At 44.7% G+C, this 19,509-nt stretch overlaps 1 protein-coding gene across 3 annotated transcripts in view; it reads left to right on the forward strand.

Moving 5' to 3' along the window:
• LOC135521995 (histone-lysine N-methyltransferase 2A-like) overlaps nt 1-19,509 on the forward strand; it is a 60,442-nt gene that overhangs the window by 31,343 nt on the left and 9,590 nt on the right. For 2 of the 3 annotated variants that reach the window (XM_064947854.1, XM_064947855.1), the window contains exons 15-29: nt 6,251-6,435; nt 6,987-7,088; nt 7,215-7,325; nt 7,998-8,074; nt 9,291-9,526; nt 9,640-9,794; nt 11,067-11,204; nt 11,363-11,521; nt 11,612-11,729; nt 11,860-11,938; nt 12,035-12,195; nt 13,507-13,650; nt 13,812-17,112; nt 17,909-18,021; nt 18,150-18,281. In XM_064947854.1, coding sequence (XP_064803926.1) covers nt 6,251-6,435; nt 6,987-7,088; nt 7,215-7,325; nt 7,998-8,074; nt 9,291-9,526; nt 9,640-9,794; nt 11,067-11,204; nt 11,363-11,521; nt 11,612-11,729; nt 11,860-11,938; nt 12,035-12,195; nt 13,507-13,650; nt 13,812-17,112; nt 17,909-18,021; nt 18,150-18,281 — 5,211 coding nt within the window. The remainder of the gene's footprint in view (nt 1-6,250; nt 6,436-6,986; nt 7,089-7,214; nt 7,326-7,997; nt 8,075-9,290; nt 9,527-9,639; nt 9,795-11,066; nt 11,205-11,362; nt 11,522-11,611; nt 11,730-11,859; nt 11,939-12,034; nt 12,196-13,506; nt 13,651-13,811; nt 17,113-17,908; nt 18,022-18,149; nt 18,282-19,509) is intronic. The other variant, XM_064947856.1, reaches the window with a different exon arrangement.

Raw genomic sequence — 19,509 nt, forward strand, 5'->3', positions numbered from 1 at the left:
GATGTTTGAGAGTGAGGGAGACAGTGTGTGAGGAAGGGAGGGTAAGTGTGTGTCAACTGAAGAGTAAAGAAGGTTTCATGCAGTGTCTTCTCCTTACTGACACAATGACATGCAGATCATTATGCGTCTATTTCACAGGAGGTTGGTGGCACCTTAATTGGGGAGGACAGGCTTGTGCTAATGGCTGTAGCGGAATTTGTGGAATGGTATCAAACACATGGTTTATATGTGTTTGATGCCATTCCATTTGTCTTGTTCCAGCCATTATTATGAGCTGTCCTCCCTTCAGCATCCTCCACTGATATATATTCCTTCCTCCCATTACTCCAGCCAAATCACAGGTAGGGCTTTGCAAATATCAGAAAATCAGCCATTCTATGCGGTATTCTATTAAGTTCATTATGTTGTATTGAGTACAAGTGTGGGTTTTGGAGAACATTTAGAAAAGCATCCAGGGGATGCAAGGCCACTGATACTGCTCGGTATCGTGATACTACTATTGTATCGTTTGTAAAATGTTGGTATTGTGAAAAACTAGTATGAAAGGTCGAAAGAATTACGTGGGTGATTCTCAAAATAGTTATTTAATGTAATGCCCTGATGTCACTTTCTTCCTGAAGGAGAAGTAAAACTGCACGACTAGAGTTCTGCTTTCTTGATTTGTCCTTTTGCTATCGGGGTTACCCAGAAACATATAGTTGAAGTCGTAAGTTTACATACACTTACATACACTACATACACTGGAGTCATTAAAACTCATTTTTCAACCACTCCACAAATTTCTTGATAACAAAATATAGCTTTGGCAAGTCAGTTAGGACATCTACTTTGTGCATGACACAAGTAATTTTTCCAACAATTGTTTACAGACAGATTGTTTCACTAATAATTCACTATCACAATTCCAGTGGGTCAGAAGTTTACATACACTAAGTTGACTGTGCCTTTAAAGAGCTTGGAAAAGTCCAGAAAATTATGTCAGAAGCTTCTGATAGGCTAATTGACATCATTTGAGTCAATTGGAGGTGTACCTGTGGATGTATTTCAAGGCCTACCTTCAAACTCGGTACCTCTTTGCTTTGTATCAGCCAGTACCTCAGAAATGTCAGGTTCTTCCTTGGGAGCAGTTTCCAAATGCCTGAAGGTACCACGTTCATCTGTACAAACTATAGTACGCAATGGGACCACGCAGCCATCATACCGCTCAGGAAGGAGATGCGTTCTGTCTCCTAGAGATGAATGTACTTTGCTGTTGTTCTGGGATTGATTTGCACTTATCGCACCAAAGGACCATGTGACGATGCTGGAGGAAACAGGTACAAACGTATCTATAGCCACAGTAAAAACGAGTCCTATATCGACATAACCTGAAAGGCCACTCAGCAAGGAGGAAGCCACTGCTCCAAAACCACCATAAAAAAAGCCAGACTACGGTTTGCAACTGCACATGGGGACTAAGATTGTACTTTTTGGAGGTCTGAGGAAATAAAAATAGAACTGTTTGGCCATAATGACCATCGTTATGTTTGGAGGATAAAGGGGAGGCTTGCAAGCCAAAGAACACCATCCCAACCTTGAAGCACGGGGTGGCAGCATCATGTTGTAGGGGTGCTTTGCTGCAGGAGGGACTGGTGCACTTCACAAAATAGATGGTATCATGTGGAAGGAAAATGATGTGGATATATTGAGGCAACATCTCAAGACATCAGTCAGGAAGTTAAAGCTTGGTCGCAAATGGGTCTTCCAAATGGACAATGACCCCAGGCATACTTCCAAAGTTGTGGCAAAATGGCTTAAGGACGTCAAGGTATTGGAGTGGCCATCACAAAGCCCTGACCTCAATCCTAAAGAAAATTTGTGGGCTGAACTGAACAAGTGTGTGAGCAAGGAGGCCTACAAACCTGACTCAGTTACACCAGCTCTGTCAGGAGGAATGGGCCAATAGTCACCGAACTTATTGTGGGAAGCTATTTGGCTTAGCTGTATGTACACTTCTGACTTCAACTGTATATAATTACAAAGTTTCCCCATCTTGTGCTTTTGTAGTGTGTTTTTTTCTCCAGTTATGAAGAAGTTGACCTTTGCTCTCAGGAACATGTTTCTCACATTTTTTGTTGTCTAGTTTCAGTTAGTTTTCCTTGGAATTGACGTCATAGGAGACGCATGCGGGTACCGAGATGATGTATGGGGAGTGAGTAGCTCTGTTTAGGACGCATGTGAAGTGAGTAGATGATTTTTTTTTTACAGACAAATCTGTTTATGTATATAGAAGCCAGAAAACAGAGTTTAAATTAAGCCTATAAATCGATAGATCAATATATCCCCAAGTACCTGGGAAAGAGTGAGTGGTAATCTATGTACAGTGGGGCAAAAAAGTATTTAGTCAGCCACCAATTGTGCAAGTTCTCCCACTTAAAAATATGGGGCCTGTAATTTTCATCATAGGTACACTTCAACTATGACAGACAAAATGAGGGGGAAGAAATCCAGAAAATCACATTGTAGGATTTTTAATGAATTTATTTGCAAATTATGGTGGAAAATAAGTATTTGGTCACCTACAAACAAGCAAGATTTCTGGCTCTCACAGACCTGTAACTTCTTTAAGAGGCTCCTCTGTCCTCCACTCGTTACCTGTATTAATGGCACCTGTTTGAACTTGTTATCATTATAAAAGACACCTGTCCACAACCTCAAACAGTCACACTCCAAACTCCACTATGGCCATGACCAAAGAGCTGTCAAAGGACACTAGAAACAAAATTGTAGACCTGCACCAGACTGGGAAGATTGAATCTGCAATAGGTAAGCAGCTTGGTTTGAAGAAATCAACTGTGGGAGCAATTATTAGGAAATGGAAGACATACAAGATCACTGATAATCTCCCTCGATCTGGGGCTTCACGCAAGATCTCACCCCATGGAGTCAAAATGATCACAAGAATGGTGAGCAAAAATCCCAGAACCACACGGAGGGACCTAGTGAATGACCTGCAGAGAGCTGGGACCAAAGTAACAAAGCCTGTCATCAGTAACACACTACGCCGCCAGGGACTTAAATCCTGCAGTGCCAGACGTGTCCCCCTGCTTAAGCCAGTACATGTCCAGGCCCGTCTGAAGTTTGCTAGAAATCATTTGGATGATCCAGAAGAAGATTGGGAGAATGTCATATGGTCGGATGAAACCAAAATAAAACTTTTTGGTAAAAACTCAACTTGTCGTGTTTGGAGGACAAAGAATGCTGATTTGCATCCAAAGAACACCATACCTACTGTGAAGCATGGGGGTGGAAACATGCTTTGGGGCTGTTTTTCTGCAAAGGGACCAGGACGACTGATCCGTGTAAAGGAAAGAATGAATGGGGCCATGTATCGTTAGATTTTGAGTGAAAACCTCCTTCCATCAGCAAGGGCATTGAAGATGAAACGTGGCTGGGTCTTTCAGCATGACAATGATCCCAAACACACCGCCCGGGCAACGAAGGAGTGGCTTCGTAAGAAGCATTTCAAGGTCCTGGAGTGGCCTAGCCACTCTCCAGATCTCAACCCCATAGAAAATCTTTGGAGGGAGTTGAAAGTCTGTGTTGCCCAGCAACAGCCCCAAAACATCACTGCTCTGGAGGAGATCTGCATAGAGGAATGGGCCGAAATACCAGCAACAGTGTGTGAAAACCTTGTGAAGACTTACAGAAAACATTTGACCTCTATCACTGCCAACAAAGGGTATATAACAAAGTATTGAGAAACTTTTGTTATTGACCAAATACTTACTTTCCACCATATTTTGCAAATAAATTCATTAAAAATCCTACAATGTGATTTTCTGGATTTTTTTTCTTTCTAATTTTGTCTGTCATAGTTGAAGTGTACCTATGATGAAAATTACAGGCCTCATCTTTTTAAGTGGGAGAACTTGCACAATTGGTGGCTGACTAAATACTTTTTTTGCCCCACTGTATAACAACAAACCAATCGGTTGGTAAAGCGACGTGGCGACTCAACCATGACTTCCCTCAGAGGAAAAGACAAGGAACAACTTGGAGATGCAGAGGAGAGTAATGAACATCTAAGGGGTATCCAGGAAAGCGTACCTAAAAGTCTCTTGATGCTCACCAAACAAACAATTTGTGGTGAAACAGGTAGATTTGCTCAAAGTAGTAGTCTTATCGTGCCAGACACGCACCAACAAGGCATGTGTATGGGCGAACAAGACGACAAAATTAGCCTTTTGGAAACACAGCTGCGAACTTTGGACGATGAATTGGACCAAAGAAGAAAATACTGTAGAACAAGATGAAACATGAGAATATTGTCCTTACCGGAAGACAACGAAAAAGATTCCCTTTCCAGCTACATGGTCAAACTGATTTCAGAGGAACTTGATGAGGGTATATCACCAGAAGATCTGGAACGGTTCCATTGGAAGAAGAAAGCAAAATACCCTTGCATGGTAATCTTCAAGTTGTGGAACTATTGGTCCAAAGTCAACATTCTGAAGGCACTGGGGTGTAAAGAAATTCAAATCCACGGCCAATCCATTATATTCATCCAGACCTGTCTGCTCGGCTGTGAAAAAAAACCGCTACGAATTCATTCCGATCAGATGGTCACTGGAGAAAAGTGAAATCAAAACTTATCTACGATTCTTGGCAATGCTGTGGGTTTGGAAGCGAAAGCAAATAATGGAATTCACAAGTGCAGATGAGGCCCTGGACACGAAGGAAGAATCCCTTCCTGTTGAAGGAGAGATCTCTTATCTGAGGAAAGGAAGAAGAGGGAAAAGGTGATCAACACTCTAGGCTACCGACAGGGATGTCTAGGACCAGCACATTGTAAATTGAGGCATTATTATTATTCCCCCAATATCACCATGCTCAAAGGGATATTCAATTTCTGCTTTTTTTAACCCATCTGGCAATGGGTGTCATTTGCAAGGCATTGGAAAACCTCCCTGGTCTTTGTGGTTGATTCTGTGTTTGAAATTCACTGCTCAACTGAGGGAACTTACAGATAAGTGTGTGTGGTCAGAGATGAGAATTGATTGTGTGTGGTACAGAGATGAGATTGCTGTCCCACACTTCAATGGCTGTGCGAAGCTGCTGGATATTGGCGGGAACTGGAATGCGCTGATGTACACGGCGATCTAGAGCATACAATACATATTTAATGGGTGTCTGGTAAGTATGCAGGCCATGGAAGAACTGGGACATTTTCAACTTCCAGGAATTGTGTACAGATCCTTGCGACATGGGGCTGTGCATTATCATGCTGAAATGTGATGGTGGCGGATGAGTGGCACGGCAATGGGCCTCAGGATCTTGTTACTCTGAAATCTTATTTTGATAGATTGTAGAATAATAGTGAAGACGTCAAAACTATGAACTAGCACATGGAATCATGTAGTAAACAAACTGGGGCGGCAGGGTAGCCTAGTGGTTAGAGCGTTGGACTAGTAACCGAAAGGTTGCAAGTTCAAATCCCTGAGCTGACAAGGTACAAATCTGTCGTTCTGCCCCTGAACAGGCAGTTAACCCACTGTTCCTAGGCCGTCATTGAAAATAAGAATTTGTTCTTAACTGACTTGCCTCGTAAAATAAAAATATATATATTTTATATTTGAGATTCTTCAAAGTAGCCACCCTTTGTCTTGACACCCTTTGTCTTTCACATCCATTTTGTATTCATGTGTTCGGAGTTTGTTAGAACCAATTTATTGATCTGATTATGATAGGCTATAGGCGAGGCCCTATTGGTCTCGTGCATGCAGTGCGTACATGTTTCACGCAAAGAGAACAAGTGTCGAGGGAATATTTTTCCTTAACAAATGTAGGTATTTCAGCAACAGAACTTTTCAGAACAAGTAAGAAATGAAATCGCTGTTATTATGTTGCAGCATTGGCGCCGACAGTGCAATAAACACTTGCTGCTTGCTGCACCAGGAAGGAGAGACTTGCTGTCATTTATTATAAATGTTTTTACTCAGTGTGGCCAATGGGCTCCCTTGTCTAAATTATTTAATCAAACATTGAGCTTAAATCATCAGACAATCTTGGTGCATATAGTTGATTTTATTCAAATGCATAGGGTGTGTCTATGTGGGGGAAAAATGTAAATTGTGATTTGTCTAAAGAATAGACGCCTCTTTCTGGGACAGCCCAAATCTGAAGTTTATCACATGCTGTTATCTCCCATGCTTTGATGTAGTGCTAAGGAATGGTTCTTATGGTTGTTCTCCGCTCTCCTCCCCTCCAGGTGACCTGTATGAGATTCTGTCCAGCCTGCCAGAGAGTGTGGCGTATTCCTGCCGGCCCTGCAGCCAATCCCAGCCCAGCCCCTGGAGGGAGCTGCTCCACATGGAGCTGAGGGCCGGGGTAGAGAAGGTGCTGGCCTGCCTGCTCACCTCCACTCTCACCCAGCACCTCATTGCCTGCTCACAGGTGAGAGGTACCAGGCCGTACAATGTTTCTTACCACAGGATGCTAAATGGGACAGGATGCACAGGCTGAAAATAGCAACAGGCTTTTTAACACCTATCATGACTTGTAGTCAAGTTTTGATGTGGCTTTTCTGAAGAAATAGTTTCAAAGGGGCGGCAGGGTAGCCTAGTGGTTAGAGCGTTGGACTAGTAACCGAAAGGTTGCAAGTTCAAACCCTCGAGCTGACAAGGTACAAATCTGTCGTTCTGCCCCTGAACAGGCAGTTAACCCACCGTTCCTAGGCCGTCATTGAAAATAAGAATGTGTTCTTAACTGACTTGCCTCGTAAAATAAAGGTGTAAAAAAAATAATAATAATAAAGAACGAGTGCAACGACTCTCCACTTTAAAAAAAAGTTTTAGCTGATATCAGATGTACATTTGCAGACAGATCGGCTAGGAATATTTGCCTGTTCCTCTTGAACTGTTGCACATAAGTGCTTGTGTGGCTATATGTTCAGTGTTTTTTTTCTTCTCTGTAGCGTACTAAATATGTCCTTATTCCCCTCGTAGTGTGTGACCCAGGTTGTCCCTGACAGTGGAGCGGAAGGCCTGCCAGCCTGTGACCTCCGTGCTGTGGGCAAGAAGTTTGACAAAGGCCTCTACACCACCCTGGTCAGTGTCTATCTATATAGCATCTGAATTGGCAGGACAGGATCTCAAAGATTTCAAAGGAAGATGAGTGAGTAGTGTCAGCTAAATAACTATGTTTGTATATTTCCATGTCTATTTATGTTGTAGAAATCATTCCATGAAGATGTGGTGCAAGTGGTGCGGAGGCGTCTGGACCAGGAGGAGTCTCTCCCGGAAGATGAAAGGCCCACAGCCGTGGCCCGCTCCTACTACTTGAAGGTAATGCTGAGTACTCAGACAGCAACACTCTGGGAGGAAACTAATCTGAAGTATTTACTTGATCGTGTTGCTGCAAGCACAGTACTTTCAGTATGACAGAAAAACAGTTGTTTGAACGATGTCTTCTGCAATGTTATCGCATTTGTCCTGTACTTTAGCTACATAAACACAGCTTTTTTGTTAAAAGCACACACACGTGATAATAAACTGATATACAAATGTTCTCACTACACTTGGCTGCACTTTGTGAACACAGCTATTTACGCTCATCTTGCTTGAGACATTCTCAACTTATTTTTAAATATTGTGTACAAACTGTACACACTAGTTTCATAAAGTTAGACAACACAGACCCTTGAATACCCTCATCCTAACACAATGCATGGTCTGTACTCAGTCAGTGACATCAGTCCTCAGAAAATGTCTTGTGGTGTCTAAGTTGTTCCATATGGCTGTCTGGTCAGCAGAACGGTATGTAATTGGGAATGAGTTATGGGGCTCTATGATTCTGGTGGCCATCATAGGTTCACTTGGTTCAAACTAAAGTCATAGAAGATGGTTGAATCCAAGACCATTTTTGTAATGTTTATTGGAAAGAAAAAAGCAGTACATGTTTTAAAATGGCCAACAGAAGAGTGTAGATTCACCCTCTCCTCATTGTTCTCTCTGTAGCTTCTGGAGGAGGTCTTCAACTGGTTCAACAGTCAGGACCCCAAAGTGTGGGACCCCCGATCCAAAGACCTGCCTATGTGAGTAGCAATCTTCTCCTCGTATCTCCTAGTTCAGGGTATCTCAACTGGTGGCCCACAGTGATTTTATTTCTCATACATAAAAGAGAAATAAGTGGTTTTATACAAATGTAAGTTTTGAAATGGCTGTTTTAGTCAAATTATTATATCTGTTTGGGGATCTTGCGATCATTTTGCAGTCCTACATATGATGTGTAATTATGTTCCGGCCCCCTGACCATCTTCTCAAGAGAGAATCGACCCGCGGCTGAATCTAGTTGATGATTCCTGTCCTTGTCTGTTAAACCTGGTGTTTGTTATGCTTGTGAACTCGGCGTACGATTAACCAAGGCTCTTAGAAGGTTCTGTCTGGGAGTTATTTCTCAGACATTGGGATTTGGGGATTTACCACATAGGTTGAAGAAGCTGCCATGTTTTTAGTCGTCAGATATTGACTCATGTGAACATTTCTATGAAATTCCAGTTTAACTTTGGGTTGTAACATATTGCTTCTCTACTGCCCTGCAGGAATTTATGTATTTTCCCATGAAGCAGCATAAGCCTACATTCAGTGGAGCAACTGATTTATGTTTTCTGGTTTGCCACACATTTGTATGACACCCCTGTTGTTCACATCCTGATGGGAAATGATGAGTTGATTAAATTGTACTATACTGTCAACAACAACCTTAAAGTGGGGGGACAGTCATTCAAATCCAATGTTACAGAAGTTAGTCTTACAATTATTTTCTCATTTTCTTCTTCTGGATGTTAAAACCAGGACTGTCCCCTTCTCTCACACATTCCCAGTTCACATCTGAGGACACAGAGTAGTGACTTCATTTAGCTCAATGTAGGGTGATTCACAGAGTGGTAAAGGTAGAGTGGTAAAGGTAGAGTGGTAAAGGTAGAGTGGTAAAGGACCTGACCTGCCTGTCACCTTATCTTCTGGGGGAAAAGATTTATTAATAAATATGAATTATTTGTTAATGTAAATGAGTGTAATCATAATCAGCTTGATGTAAGCCACTGTCTCAGTTGTGTACTCTTCAAGTCAAATTCTAACTTGAGTGTAACTGTGTGCATGTAACTCAGATGTTTGCTTAAACCATCCAAATTTGAGTTACGTGCTGGTAACTCAAGTTGGAATCTGGCACAGCATGACTCTAACACAACTTGACTAACTCTTTTTTTCCATCTCCTCACCCCTCCATTTCTCCATCCATTCCCTTTGCAGTGGGATGCTGTCCCATGCGGTTCAGCCCCCCACCACTGAGCATGTGTACGCCCAGTGGCGTGAGAGGGAGGAGCTAAGGTCCCGGGCCCCTCTAGGGACCCTGCAGACAGAGAATGTACCACGCCTGGAGGTGAAACAAGAAGAGGTGCCTCACCCCACCACCCCTCTGACCACAGAGACAACAAGGGGCCTCCACTTCAGGAAAAACAGGGCTTTCAGGCTTAATAAACTTAAAGGTACATTACACAACTGAGGGGAGGAAAAACAATGAGAAAGCAAATATTGAATAGACCAATTTCCTAAGGGGATTGTTGTGGTTTTGGTATGATGTCTGTCCTTTGTCCCTCAGGGAAAAGGGGAAGAGCCGGACGGCAATCCATGTCTGAGGTATGGCCATCCAAGTCTGAGGGACGGTTGTCCAAGGCTGACCTAGACACAGGGTGGTCCAAGGACGACGGGAGGCAATGCTCACTGTGCCAAAAGTATGGAGATGCCAAGTCCAATGTGAGTAAGACTGAATGGAACTAGGTTTCAGAACACATCTGAGAAGCCCTTGTCAAAAGTGACTTAACCTGTAGTGACACCCCATCCCGTGTACGGGACCGTTGTCATCATCTGACACTAATTAGCATAACGCAACGGACATAAATCTTCCTAGAAAATATTCCTATTCATGAAAATCACAAGTGAAATATATTGGAACACAGCTTAGCCTTTTGATAATCACCCTGTCATCTCAGATTTTCAAAATATGCTTCACAGCCAACGCTAGACAAGCATTTGTGTAAGTTTATCATAGCCTAGCATAGCATTATGCCTTGCTAGCAGCAGGCAACCTTGTCACGGAAATCAGAAAAGCAATCAAATTAAATCGTTTACCTTTGATGAACTTCGGATGTTTTCACTCACGAGACTCCCAGGTAGACAACCAAAGTTCATTTTTTTCCCAAAATATTATTTTTGTAGGCGCAATAGCCTCGTTTGTTCCTCACGTTTGGCTGAGAAATCGCCCGGAAATTGCGGTCACCACAACGCCGAAAAATATTCCAAATTAGCTCCATAATATCAACAGAAACGTGGCAAACGTTGTTTAGAATCCATCCTCAAGGTGTTTTTCTAATATCTATTCGATAATATATCCGTCGGGACAATTTGTTTTTCACTAGGACCGATTGGAGTAATGGCTACCTCTGTATTTTACGCGAGAATCTCTTTCGGAGCCGCAATGTGGCCGCCTACGGCTATTCTTCAACAGAAATGCGTAAAACTACATCACAATGCTGTAGACACCTTGGGGAATACGTAGAAAGCGTAAGCTCGTTGATGGTACGTTCACAGCTGAATAGGGAGCCATTGGAACGCAGCACTTTCAAAACCTGGGGCACTTCCGGATTGGATTTTTCTCAGGCTTTCGCCTGCAACATCAGTTCTGTTATACTCACAGACAATATCTTTACCGTTTTGGAAACGTTAGTGTTTTCTTTCCAAAGTTGTCAATTATATGCACATTCTAGCATCTTTTCCTGACAAAATATCCCGTTTAAAACGGGAACGTTTTTTTTCTCTAAAAATGAAAATACTGCCCCCTAACACAAAGCGGTAAGGAATCACAGCATGGTGGGAAGAAACACAAACCACACTGACTTCAGAGCACTAAGCCTTCATACCCTTGTTTAACATAACAGCCTGTGACTATCAGGAAATGAAGTAAACCATATCCACACAGTAGGTAACCCACCAGTTCTGTATTTCTAACCTCCTCCGTGTGTTCCTCAGGAGGCGGGCAGGCTGCTGTACCTGGGCCAGAACGAATGGGCTCACATCAACTGCTCCATGTGGTCCGCCGAGGTGTTCGAGGAGGACAATGGCTCTCTGATGCACGTGCACAGTGCCGTTGCTAGGGGGCGCTTCATGGTGAGGCTTCACTTTATTTGTGCAGTGACGTTCTTGTTTTTCCAGCAGCTGTAGTTTGTGTATCTTTGTCCAAAGTTCTGTCTCTCTCAAACGCCTTATCCACCCCTATTCTCTCCTCCTGGACTGATCTAACCTGTCTGTGTATTTTGTTCTCTCAGCGCTGTGAGCGCTGTAACCATACAGGTGCTACAGTGGGCTGCTGTCTGACCTCCTGCCAGAGCAACTACCACTTCATGTGTGCCCGCTCCCGCAACTGTGTATTCCAGGACGACAAGAAGGTGTACTGCTACAAACACAGAGACCTCATCAGTGGCAAGGTAAAGTCCTGAGACTACTCAGTAGTGAGACTGTATTATTTTTTTATGAGTTTCCTCACGCATGTGTACATTGTTCTTGTTCGTTTGCAGATCATCACCGGCCAAGGGTTTGAGGTGAATCGGAGGATGTACGTGGACTTTGATGGGGTCAGTCTTCGCAGGAAGTTCTTGACCGGACTGGAGCCAGAAAACATTAATTTGATGATTGGTATGTTTTCTCGACACATTACATTGTTATTTTTTTAGCTCCCTTGAGTACAGGTATCACAGTACAGTGGGTGGACACAGGACGGGTCATGGGTTTTGCTCATCTAATCATTGTTATTTTCTGAATTCAGGCTCTTTGCAGATTGAAAAGCTAGGTATGCTGACTGAGCTGTCTGCAAAGCAAGGAAAACTTTTCCCAGTGGGTTACCGGTAAGTAGCAGCAATTCATAGTTAATAATGAATCAGAAATTGGCATGTTTAGATGTGGTTTTTTATGACTTCCTTCCTTTCAACTCCTCTCTGCAGGTGTTCTCGCTGGTACTGGAGCACGGTGAACCCACTGCGGCGATGCAAATACACGTGTACGATCCGTGAGGTCCGACCGCCGGTCCCTGAGAAACCTGCTGAAGAGATGCCTGACAAAGGAGAGAATAGCACTATAGCACACAGCCCCTGTGCCCAGTCAGGTGAGAGTCCTGGTAATGCAACACTGCATCAAACCCTCACTGCTATGCTGAACAAAAATATAAGTGCAATGTGTAAAGTGTTGGTCCCATGTTTCATGAGCTGAAATAAAATATCATAGCAATTTCTGTATGTACAAAAGCCAATTTCGCTCAAATTTAGTGTACAAATTTGTTTACATCCCTATTAGTGAGCATTTCTCCTCTGCCAAGATAATCAATTCACCTGACAGGTGTGGCATATCAAGAAGCTGATTAAACAGCATGATCATTACACAGGTGCACCTTGTGCTGGGGACAATAAAAGGCTACTCTAAAATGTGCAGTTTTATCACACAACACAATACCACAGATGTCTCAAGTTTTGAGGGAGCGTGCAATTGGCATGCTGACTGCAGGAATGTCCACCAAACGTGTTGACAGTGAATTGAATGTTCAGTTCTCTACCATAAGCTGCCTCCAAAGTCGTTTTAGAGAATTTGGCAGTACGTCCAACCGACCTCACAACTGCAGATCACGCCTATGGTGTCGTGTGGGTGAGCGGTTTGCTGATGTCAACATTGTGAACCGAGTGCCCCATCGTGTCGTGAGGGTATGGGCAGGCATAAACTACAGACATAGAACACAATTGCATTTGATTGATGGCAATTTGAATGCACAGATACCGTGACGCGATCCTGAGGCCCATTGTCATGCCATTCATCCGCCGCCATCACCTCATGTTTCAGCATGATAATGCACAGCCCCATGTCGCAAGGATCTGTACACAATTCCTGGAAGCTGAAAATGTCCCATTTCTTCCATGGCCTGCATACTCACCAGACATGTCACTCTTTGAGCATGTTTGTGATGCTCTGGATTGACGTACAACAGTGTGTTCCAGTTCCCGCCACTTTCCAGCAACTTCGCGCAGCCGCAATCTATTTTAGCCACAATCAACAGCTTCATCAACTCTATGCGAAGGAGATGTTGCGCTTCATGAGGCTAAAATAGTGGTCCCACACGATACGGACTGGTTTTCTGATCCACGCCCCTACCTTTTTTTTTGTTAAGGTATCTGACCAGAATATGCATATCTGTATTCCCAATCATGTGAAATCCATAGATTTAGGGCCCAATGGATTTATTTAAATTGCCTGATTTCCTTATGAACTGTCTCTCATTGAAATCTTTGAAATTGTTGAATGTTGAGTTTGTATTTTTGTTCAGCATAAAATATTAGTGTAACTGTTGGCTTTCTTACACTGCAAAGTGGATATTGGCAAAGACTTAACCGTGGCATAGTAAACAGAGTTGTTGTTGCTTCACCTCTAGAATCTGATCCCCAAGAGGTTGACGTGGCACATTCCCGACCCACTACTCCAAGCTTCTCAGCTCCACTCCCTAAACCTGACCAAGGGGCAAGGCCCAAAATCAGGAGACCAGCTGGAGGACTGTTCCGGCCTCTGCCCTCCCCAGGTAACTGTTCCGTAGTTGGCTGATGTTGTTTTGTAGAACACCTCTGGGTAAAAAAAAAAAACATTGCCAGGTTTGGATTGATGTATAGATATTACCCAGAAAGCATTGATTGTTTGTGTGTCTGTTCAGTTGTCTTACTTCTATCTGTTTTTCCTCTGCAGGAGCTACCCAGTCCAAACCCCACCACATCCTGACCATCAGTGACCTGGAGGAGACACGCAGGCCCCGTCGCCACAGCCCCCACTCCCAAACCCGCAGGGACATGTCCTCCCCACCCCTAGGCTCCCCAACTGGTTCTGGACTAATCACTCTCCGCACTGGGGGTTCCATGCATCCCAAGGCCTCTGTGCCCACCTCTCTGCTGTTTCCCCTAGGGGCTACTGATATCCTGCTGACCTCTCCCTCTGCCCGCCCTGTCGGAGGTCGAAGTGCTTCCTCTGCCCGATGCCCCGGGAACATGACTCACTCTACCTCAGGACTCTTTCCCCAGCCACCATGGGAAGACAGTGTGGGCAGCTTCCCTTCCCCTGGCCTGTCCCTCTCCCCCACCATCCAGCACTCTCCTAGACCCAGGCTGTCTTTCGACCTGAACCAGTCAGACTCAGTGGAGGTACCACACAACTTCCTGGCCTCCCCAGAACCGGAGGATAACCCTGCACCTAACAGCACCTCACCACTTAGGGGCTCTTTCACACAATTCCGCGAGGACTCTGACGTGGCCATGGGCTCCGAGTTGAAGACTGAGCTTGAGATTGAGGAGATGCTAGTGAATGAGGGAGTGGCCATGAACTGTGGTGCCCAGATAGACGTGGAGGGCGACGACAACCAAGAGGAGTTCTGGGAGCCAGAGGTTCGTAAGAGGAAGACACGTACAGCCCTGACCCGCTCAGCTGCGTCTGCCAGGCAAGACTGGGGTAACACTTCCTCCGATGAGGACATGGAGCACTATTTTGACTTCTCGCGGACTGTGGTCAGTCGCACAGGCTCCAGGGACCCAACCCAGGCTCCTGCCTCTCCCTCTTCAAGATCTATCCCTCAACTGGATGGCGTGGACGATGGGACGGAGAGTGATGCCAGCGTGACAACCACGGACGGGGCTCAGAAACTGAAGAGCGCCAGTCAAGTTCAGAACCCAGCTCAAATGCATGTTCCGCCTGAAGTAGAAATGACGACAAATGGTCTATGTGCAGACTCTGGAAGCCCTGTCTCAGATCAGTCACCCCTTAGCAACCTTCTCAAATCTCCAACCAGAGTTGTCCTCCCCTCTACAAAACCTCCCCCAGCGTATATACCCCAGGATCCATCCAAAGCCTTTAATGCCGCACAACTGGCTGGGACTGACTTGGACAGTGTGACCCTTGCGCCAATTGAGATCTCACCAGAAGCTCCAAGACCAGCTGCAGTGGACCCATCCACAACAAACAGCCCTGCTGATGTGAATACTACTCCCCTGCAGTTATACACCTTCCCAACTCCTCTTGAACAACAAAACTCAATCCCCACCTTAGAAGCCCAGGAACCAGTGCCGCTTGCACCCCTTCTAGGAACTCTGCCGGACTTTGTCCATACTAAGGTGCCTGATACGGTCTACCCAGAGGATTTATTCCAAGGTTCCGGTCTAGACTTTGCCCCTGAGGCTCCACTTGTTCTTGAAAGGTGTGATCCTCCCTCCCCCAGCACCTGTTTCACTGAACTGGTCCCTGTCCAGGTTGATGCTCCCATGGAAACCCATCAGCCTCACGCTCCAAAAGACCTCTTCTTGGATTCTAACAGTGGCCACTTTGTATTGCCCACAGATGGATCTGCCATTTACATGAACCACTTGACCGAAAGTTCCGGAGATCTCTCGTTGAGCAGTAGTCAGGGCACCCTGTTGGAGCTTCTTCAACCCTCTTCTCTTATCTCCTCGGACTTCCCTAACCCCAGCATAGCACAGATGAACCCTTTACAAATGAGTCCCTCTGTGCAGTCCTCTTTGCCTGGCTTTAACCCTTCAAGGCCACCTCTGACTAGCATCTCACTACAACCTCTGTCATCCTCCCAAGGGTCAACAGTCTTGCCACCCATGGAGACCTTTTGTACCAAATTATCAGCACCTATTCCAGGCAGTGCCCTTCCACATTTGTCCTCTCAAATTGATCCCATTTTGTCTGCAACATCAAGCGTCAGTCTCCCAACTTATGGATCAGTCTCTCTGCCTATATTCTCCACACAATCCCAGGCCATGGTCTCCACAGCAATTACCATTGTATCCTCCTCTCCCTCTGTATGCTCTCTCTCCAATGCTCTATCCACCCAGTGTCACCCCATGCTCTCTTCACTTCAGCCCTCCTCTGCCCCTGTGATGATTAACGGATACAGCTCCATGTCTCTGCAGAAGGAAGCTGCCATGGGACACACCATCTCCATTAACTTCTCCACCCCCAGGCCGCCACTGGAGCCCCAACAGCCGCTGTTACCTCAGGGACTACCTGGCCACGCTATCCTTACTGTTAAGGAAGTGGGTGGTCCCAACGTGGACCCTACACCTCACGTTCTGCTGGTCAACCGCCTGGGCCAGATCTTTGTGAAGAACCCAGAGAGCAACACCTTCCAGCTGCCCAGCCAGAGCTGTCCCTCCTATAATTGTGTCACTCAGATAGCCAGCCTCCTTCAGAGCAATGCCCTGTCTGCCACCTTGGCAGCAGCTGGTACAATGTCCACCCCAGCTCCAGCTGGTACAATGTCCACCCCGACTCCAGGGACAGCCATGCCATCCCATGTCCCTAGGATGGCCACGTCTGTGGTTCAGAACCCAGGTACCATCACTCAACTGCTCACTCACAACAGCAATGGGACAGTGGCAGCAGTCAAGAAACCCAGGAAGAACGCAAGCACATCTGCAGATGGAGCTATACCAGGGATGAAGAAACCCAGAAAGAAGAAAGAACCTTCCACAACTTCTGGGAGAAAAAAGTCTGACAAAGCTGTAGACCTGTTTGAGTTTGCTGGTCAGGACGGGAGTTCCTCCATGACCAAGACTGAGAGCGCCCAAGCCATCATCAACCAAGCCATGGCCAGTAACTACACCCCCAACCGGACCGGTCCGCGCATACTGAGTCCCTCCACATTCCGTAACAACCCTTCCCTGAAATCTGTGGTCCTGCCCCCAGGACTACTCATCGAACCCGAGCCCGCAGCCACCATACTGTCTGTTTCAACACCCCGCCCTCCTCGCGCCCATGTCCGTATGAAGAGGGTGTCCTCCCTTTCTGATCGCATTGGTGCCACAAAGAAGTCCAAGACAGACTTCCTAGAGCCAGAGCCTCCTAGTGCTAAGGAGGACCTGCCGACACCCAAAGACAGCTTTGCTGCTGTCTCCAGCAGGGCTGGGGGTGTTCGCATTAAAACCCCAACGGTGAAAGGTGTGTTGGACCTGGACAAGCTAAAGGAGGAGCACTTGAGTGACTCTGAAAGCACAAGGTTAGTCCTTTGGAACTTATCAGGGCAGTGATCTTATGAAATGAGTAATGAGACAAAATGTACAAATATTATTTTCAATTAATAATACAAAAATAGTTATGCCTTTTATGTTTGATAGCCAGTGAGTCTCCTGTAGTGTTTTTTATTTTTTTATTTTTTTATTTTACCTTTATTTAACCAGGCAAGTCAGTTAAGAACAAATTCTTATTTTCAATGACGGCCTAGAAACAGTGGGTTAACTGCCTGTTCAAGGGCAGAACGACAGATTTTGTACCTTGTCAGCTCGGGGATTTGATCTTGCAACCTTTCGGTTACTAGTCCAATGCTCTAACCACTAGGCTACCCTGCCGGCCCCGTGTTCCTCTTTTATTAAGTGGTTAACTTGCTACATCTGCAACAATGCTAAAGGTCAGAATCATATTGAAATAGATTATTTTTTCACTATCGGCACGTCACTCATGTTTCCAGTGTGGGCCTCTTCTCATCAGTGTCGATAAGATCATGTCTGGCTATTTTTAACCTTATGCTAAACTCTTCCTCTCCCTACTAGTAACCTATAGTGTGATATGACAAATGGAACAAGGCATTTTACTCTTGAAATAGGACTGTCAATATGCTTTGTAGAGGTCAGTAACTATAGAAACCTTTTTGAAGTCATAACTGAGATTAGTAAATGAGTGTGATGGTTATTATCACTGCATTTTTGCCCTAACCGAAGTGTGTATCTCATACAGTGAGTGATATACAGCCTGTATCCAGTCGATTTCAGTGTTTTCTCTTGTTGTATTCCTCACAGGCCAGGGCTTTGGGACCGCCTGTCGATACCTCGATTAGGGATGGACACAGGTAAACAACAGAACTGGGATGCAGTGGGCCGCAGTGCCCTGACTGACTGGAACAAATACTCCGGTATTTATGTGTAATAGTGCCTTATGAACAGTATGTCTGTATGATGACTGATGATACTTCTTATACCTGTACAATGTAAACAAGTGTGCCTGATTTGAAAATACCCTGTGGTATTTCCATCCTGTCAGGTGCTGTATCGTGCTCAGATGATGAGCTGCTGCCCTCAGACGATGAGTGTCCCCCCAGCCGAGATCAGCCCCACCTCCGTTTTGAGATCAAAAGCGATGACGGCTTCAGTGTGGAGGCAGACAGCGTAGAGGGTGAGGTTTCAGGGAGGAAAGGGCAAATGAATAGACTTCATGTGTCTTATCTGTAGAATGTTAGTTTAGAAAGAATTACATTACCCAGTACTCAAGGCAATGATTTCTGCACAAATACCCACTATTTCTACATACAGTTGAAGTCGGAAGTTTACATACACATAGGTTGGAGTCATTAAAACTCGTTTTTCAATCACTCCACAAATTTCTTGTTAATTAATGCAACCCTGTGTCAGGTCTTTAAAAAACTTTACGGAAAAAGCAAACCATGCAATAATCTGAGTACGGTGCTCAGACGACAAATCTACCCAAAGACATATCCGCCATGTTGGAGTCAACATTATAAATATTAACTTTGATGATCTTCATCAGAATGCACTCCCAGGAATCCCAGTTCCACAACACATGTTTGTTTTGTTTGATAATGTCCATAATTTTTGTCCAAATTCCTCCTTGTTTTTTGCGCGTTCAGTACACAATCTAAACTCACAACGCACGTGCAAGTCCAGCGGACAGTACGGACAAAAAGTCCAAAAAGTTCCATTACAGTCCGCAGAAACATGTCAAATGATGTATAGAATCAATCTTTAGGATGTTTTTATCATAAATATTCAATAATGTTTCAACCAGAGAATTCCTTTGTCTGTAGAAAAGCAATGGAATGCAAGCTACCTCTCATGTGAATGCTCGTGATCAGCTCTTGGCTCTCTGGCAGACCTCTGACTCATTCCCCTCTCATTCGGCCCCACTTCACAGTAGAAGCATCAAACAAGGTTTTAAACATCTAGTGAAAGCCTTTGGAAGTTCAACATGACCCCATTTCCACTGTATCTTGGATAAGCAAAGAGTTGAAAACCTACAAACCTCAGATTAACCACTTCCTGGTTGGATTTTTTTCTCCGGTTTTTGCCTGCCATATGAGTTCTGTTATACTCACAGACATCATTCAAACAGTTTTAGAAACTTCAGAGTGTTTTCTGTCCAAATCTATGCATAATATGCATATCCTAGGATCTGCAGTAGCAGGCAGTTTACTGAAAATACTGCCCCCTACCCCAAAGAAGTTAACAAACTACAGTTTTGGCAAGTCAGTTAGGACGTCTACTTTGTGCATGACACAAGTAATTTCCCAACAATTGTTTACAGCAGATTATTTCACTTATAATTCACTGTATCACAATTCTAGTGGGTCAGAAGGTTTACATACACTAAGTTGACTGTGCCTTTA

This window comes from Oncorhynchus masou, chromosome 30 (genome assembly GCF_036934945.1).
Source record: "Oncorhynchus masou masou isolate Uvic2021 chromosome 30, UVic_Omas_1.1, whole genome shotgun sequence".
Taxonomy (NCBI): Eukaryota; Metazoa; Chordata; class Actinopteri; order Salmoniformes; family Salmonidae; genus Oncorhynchus; species Oncorhynchus masou.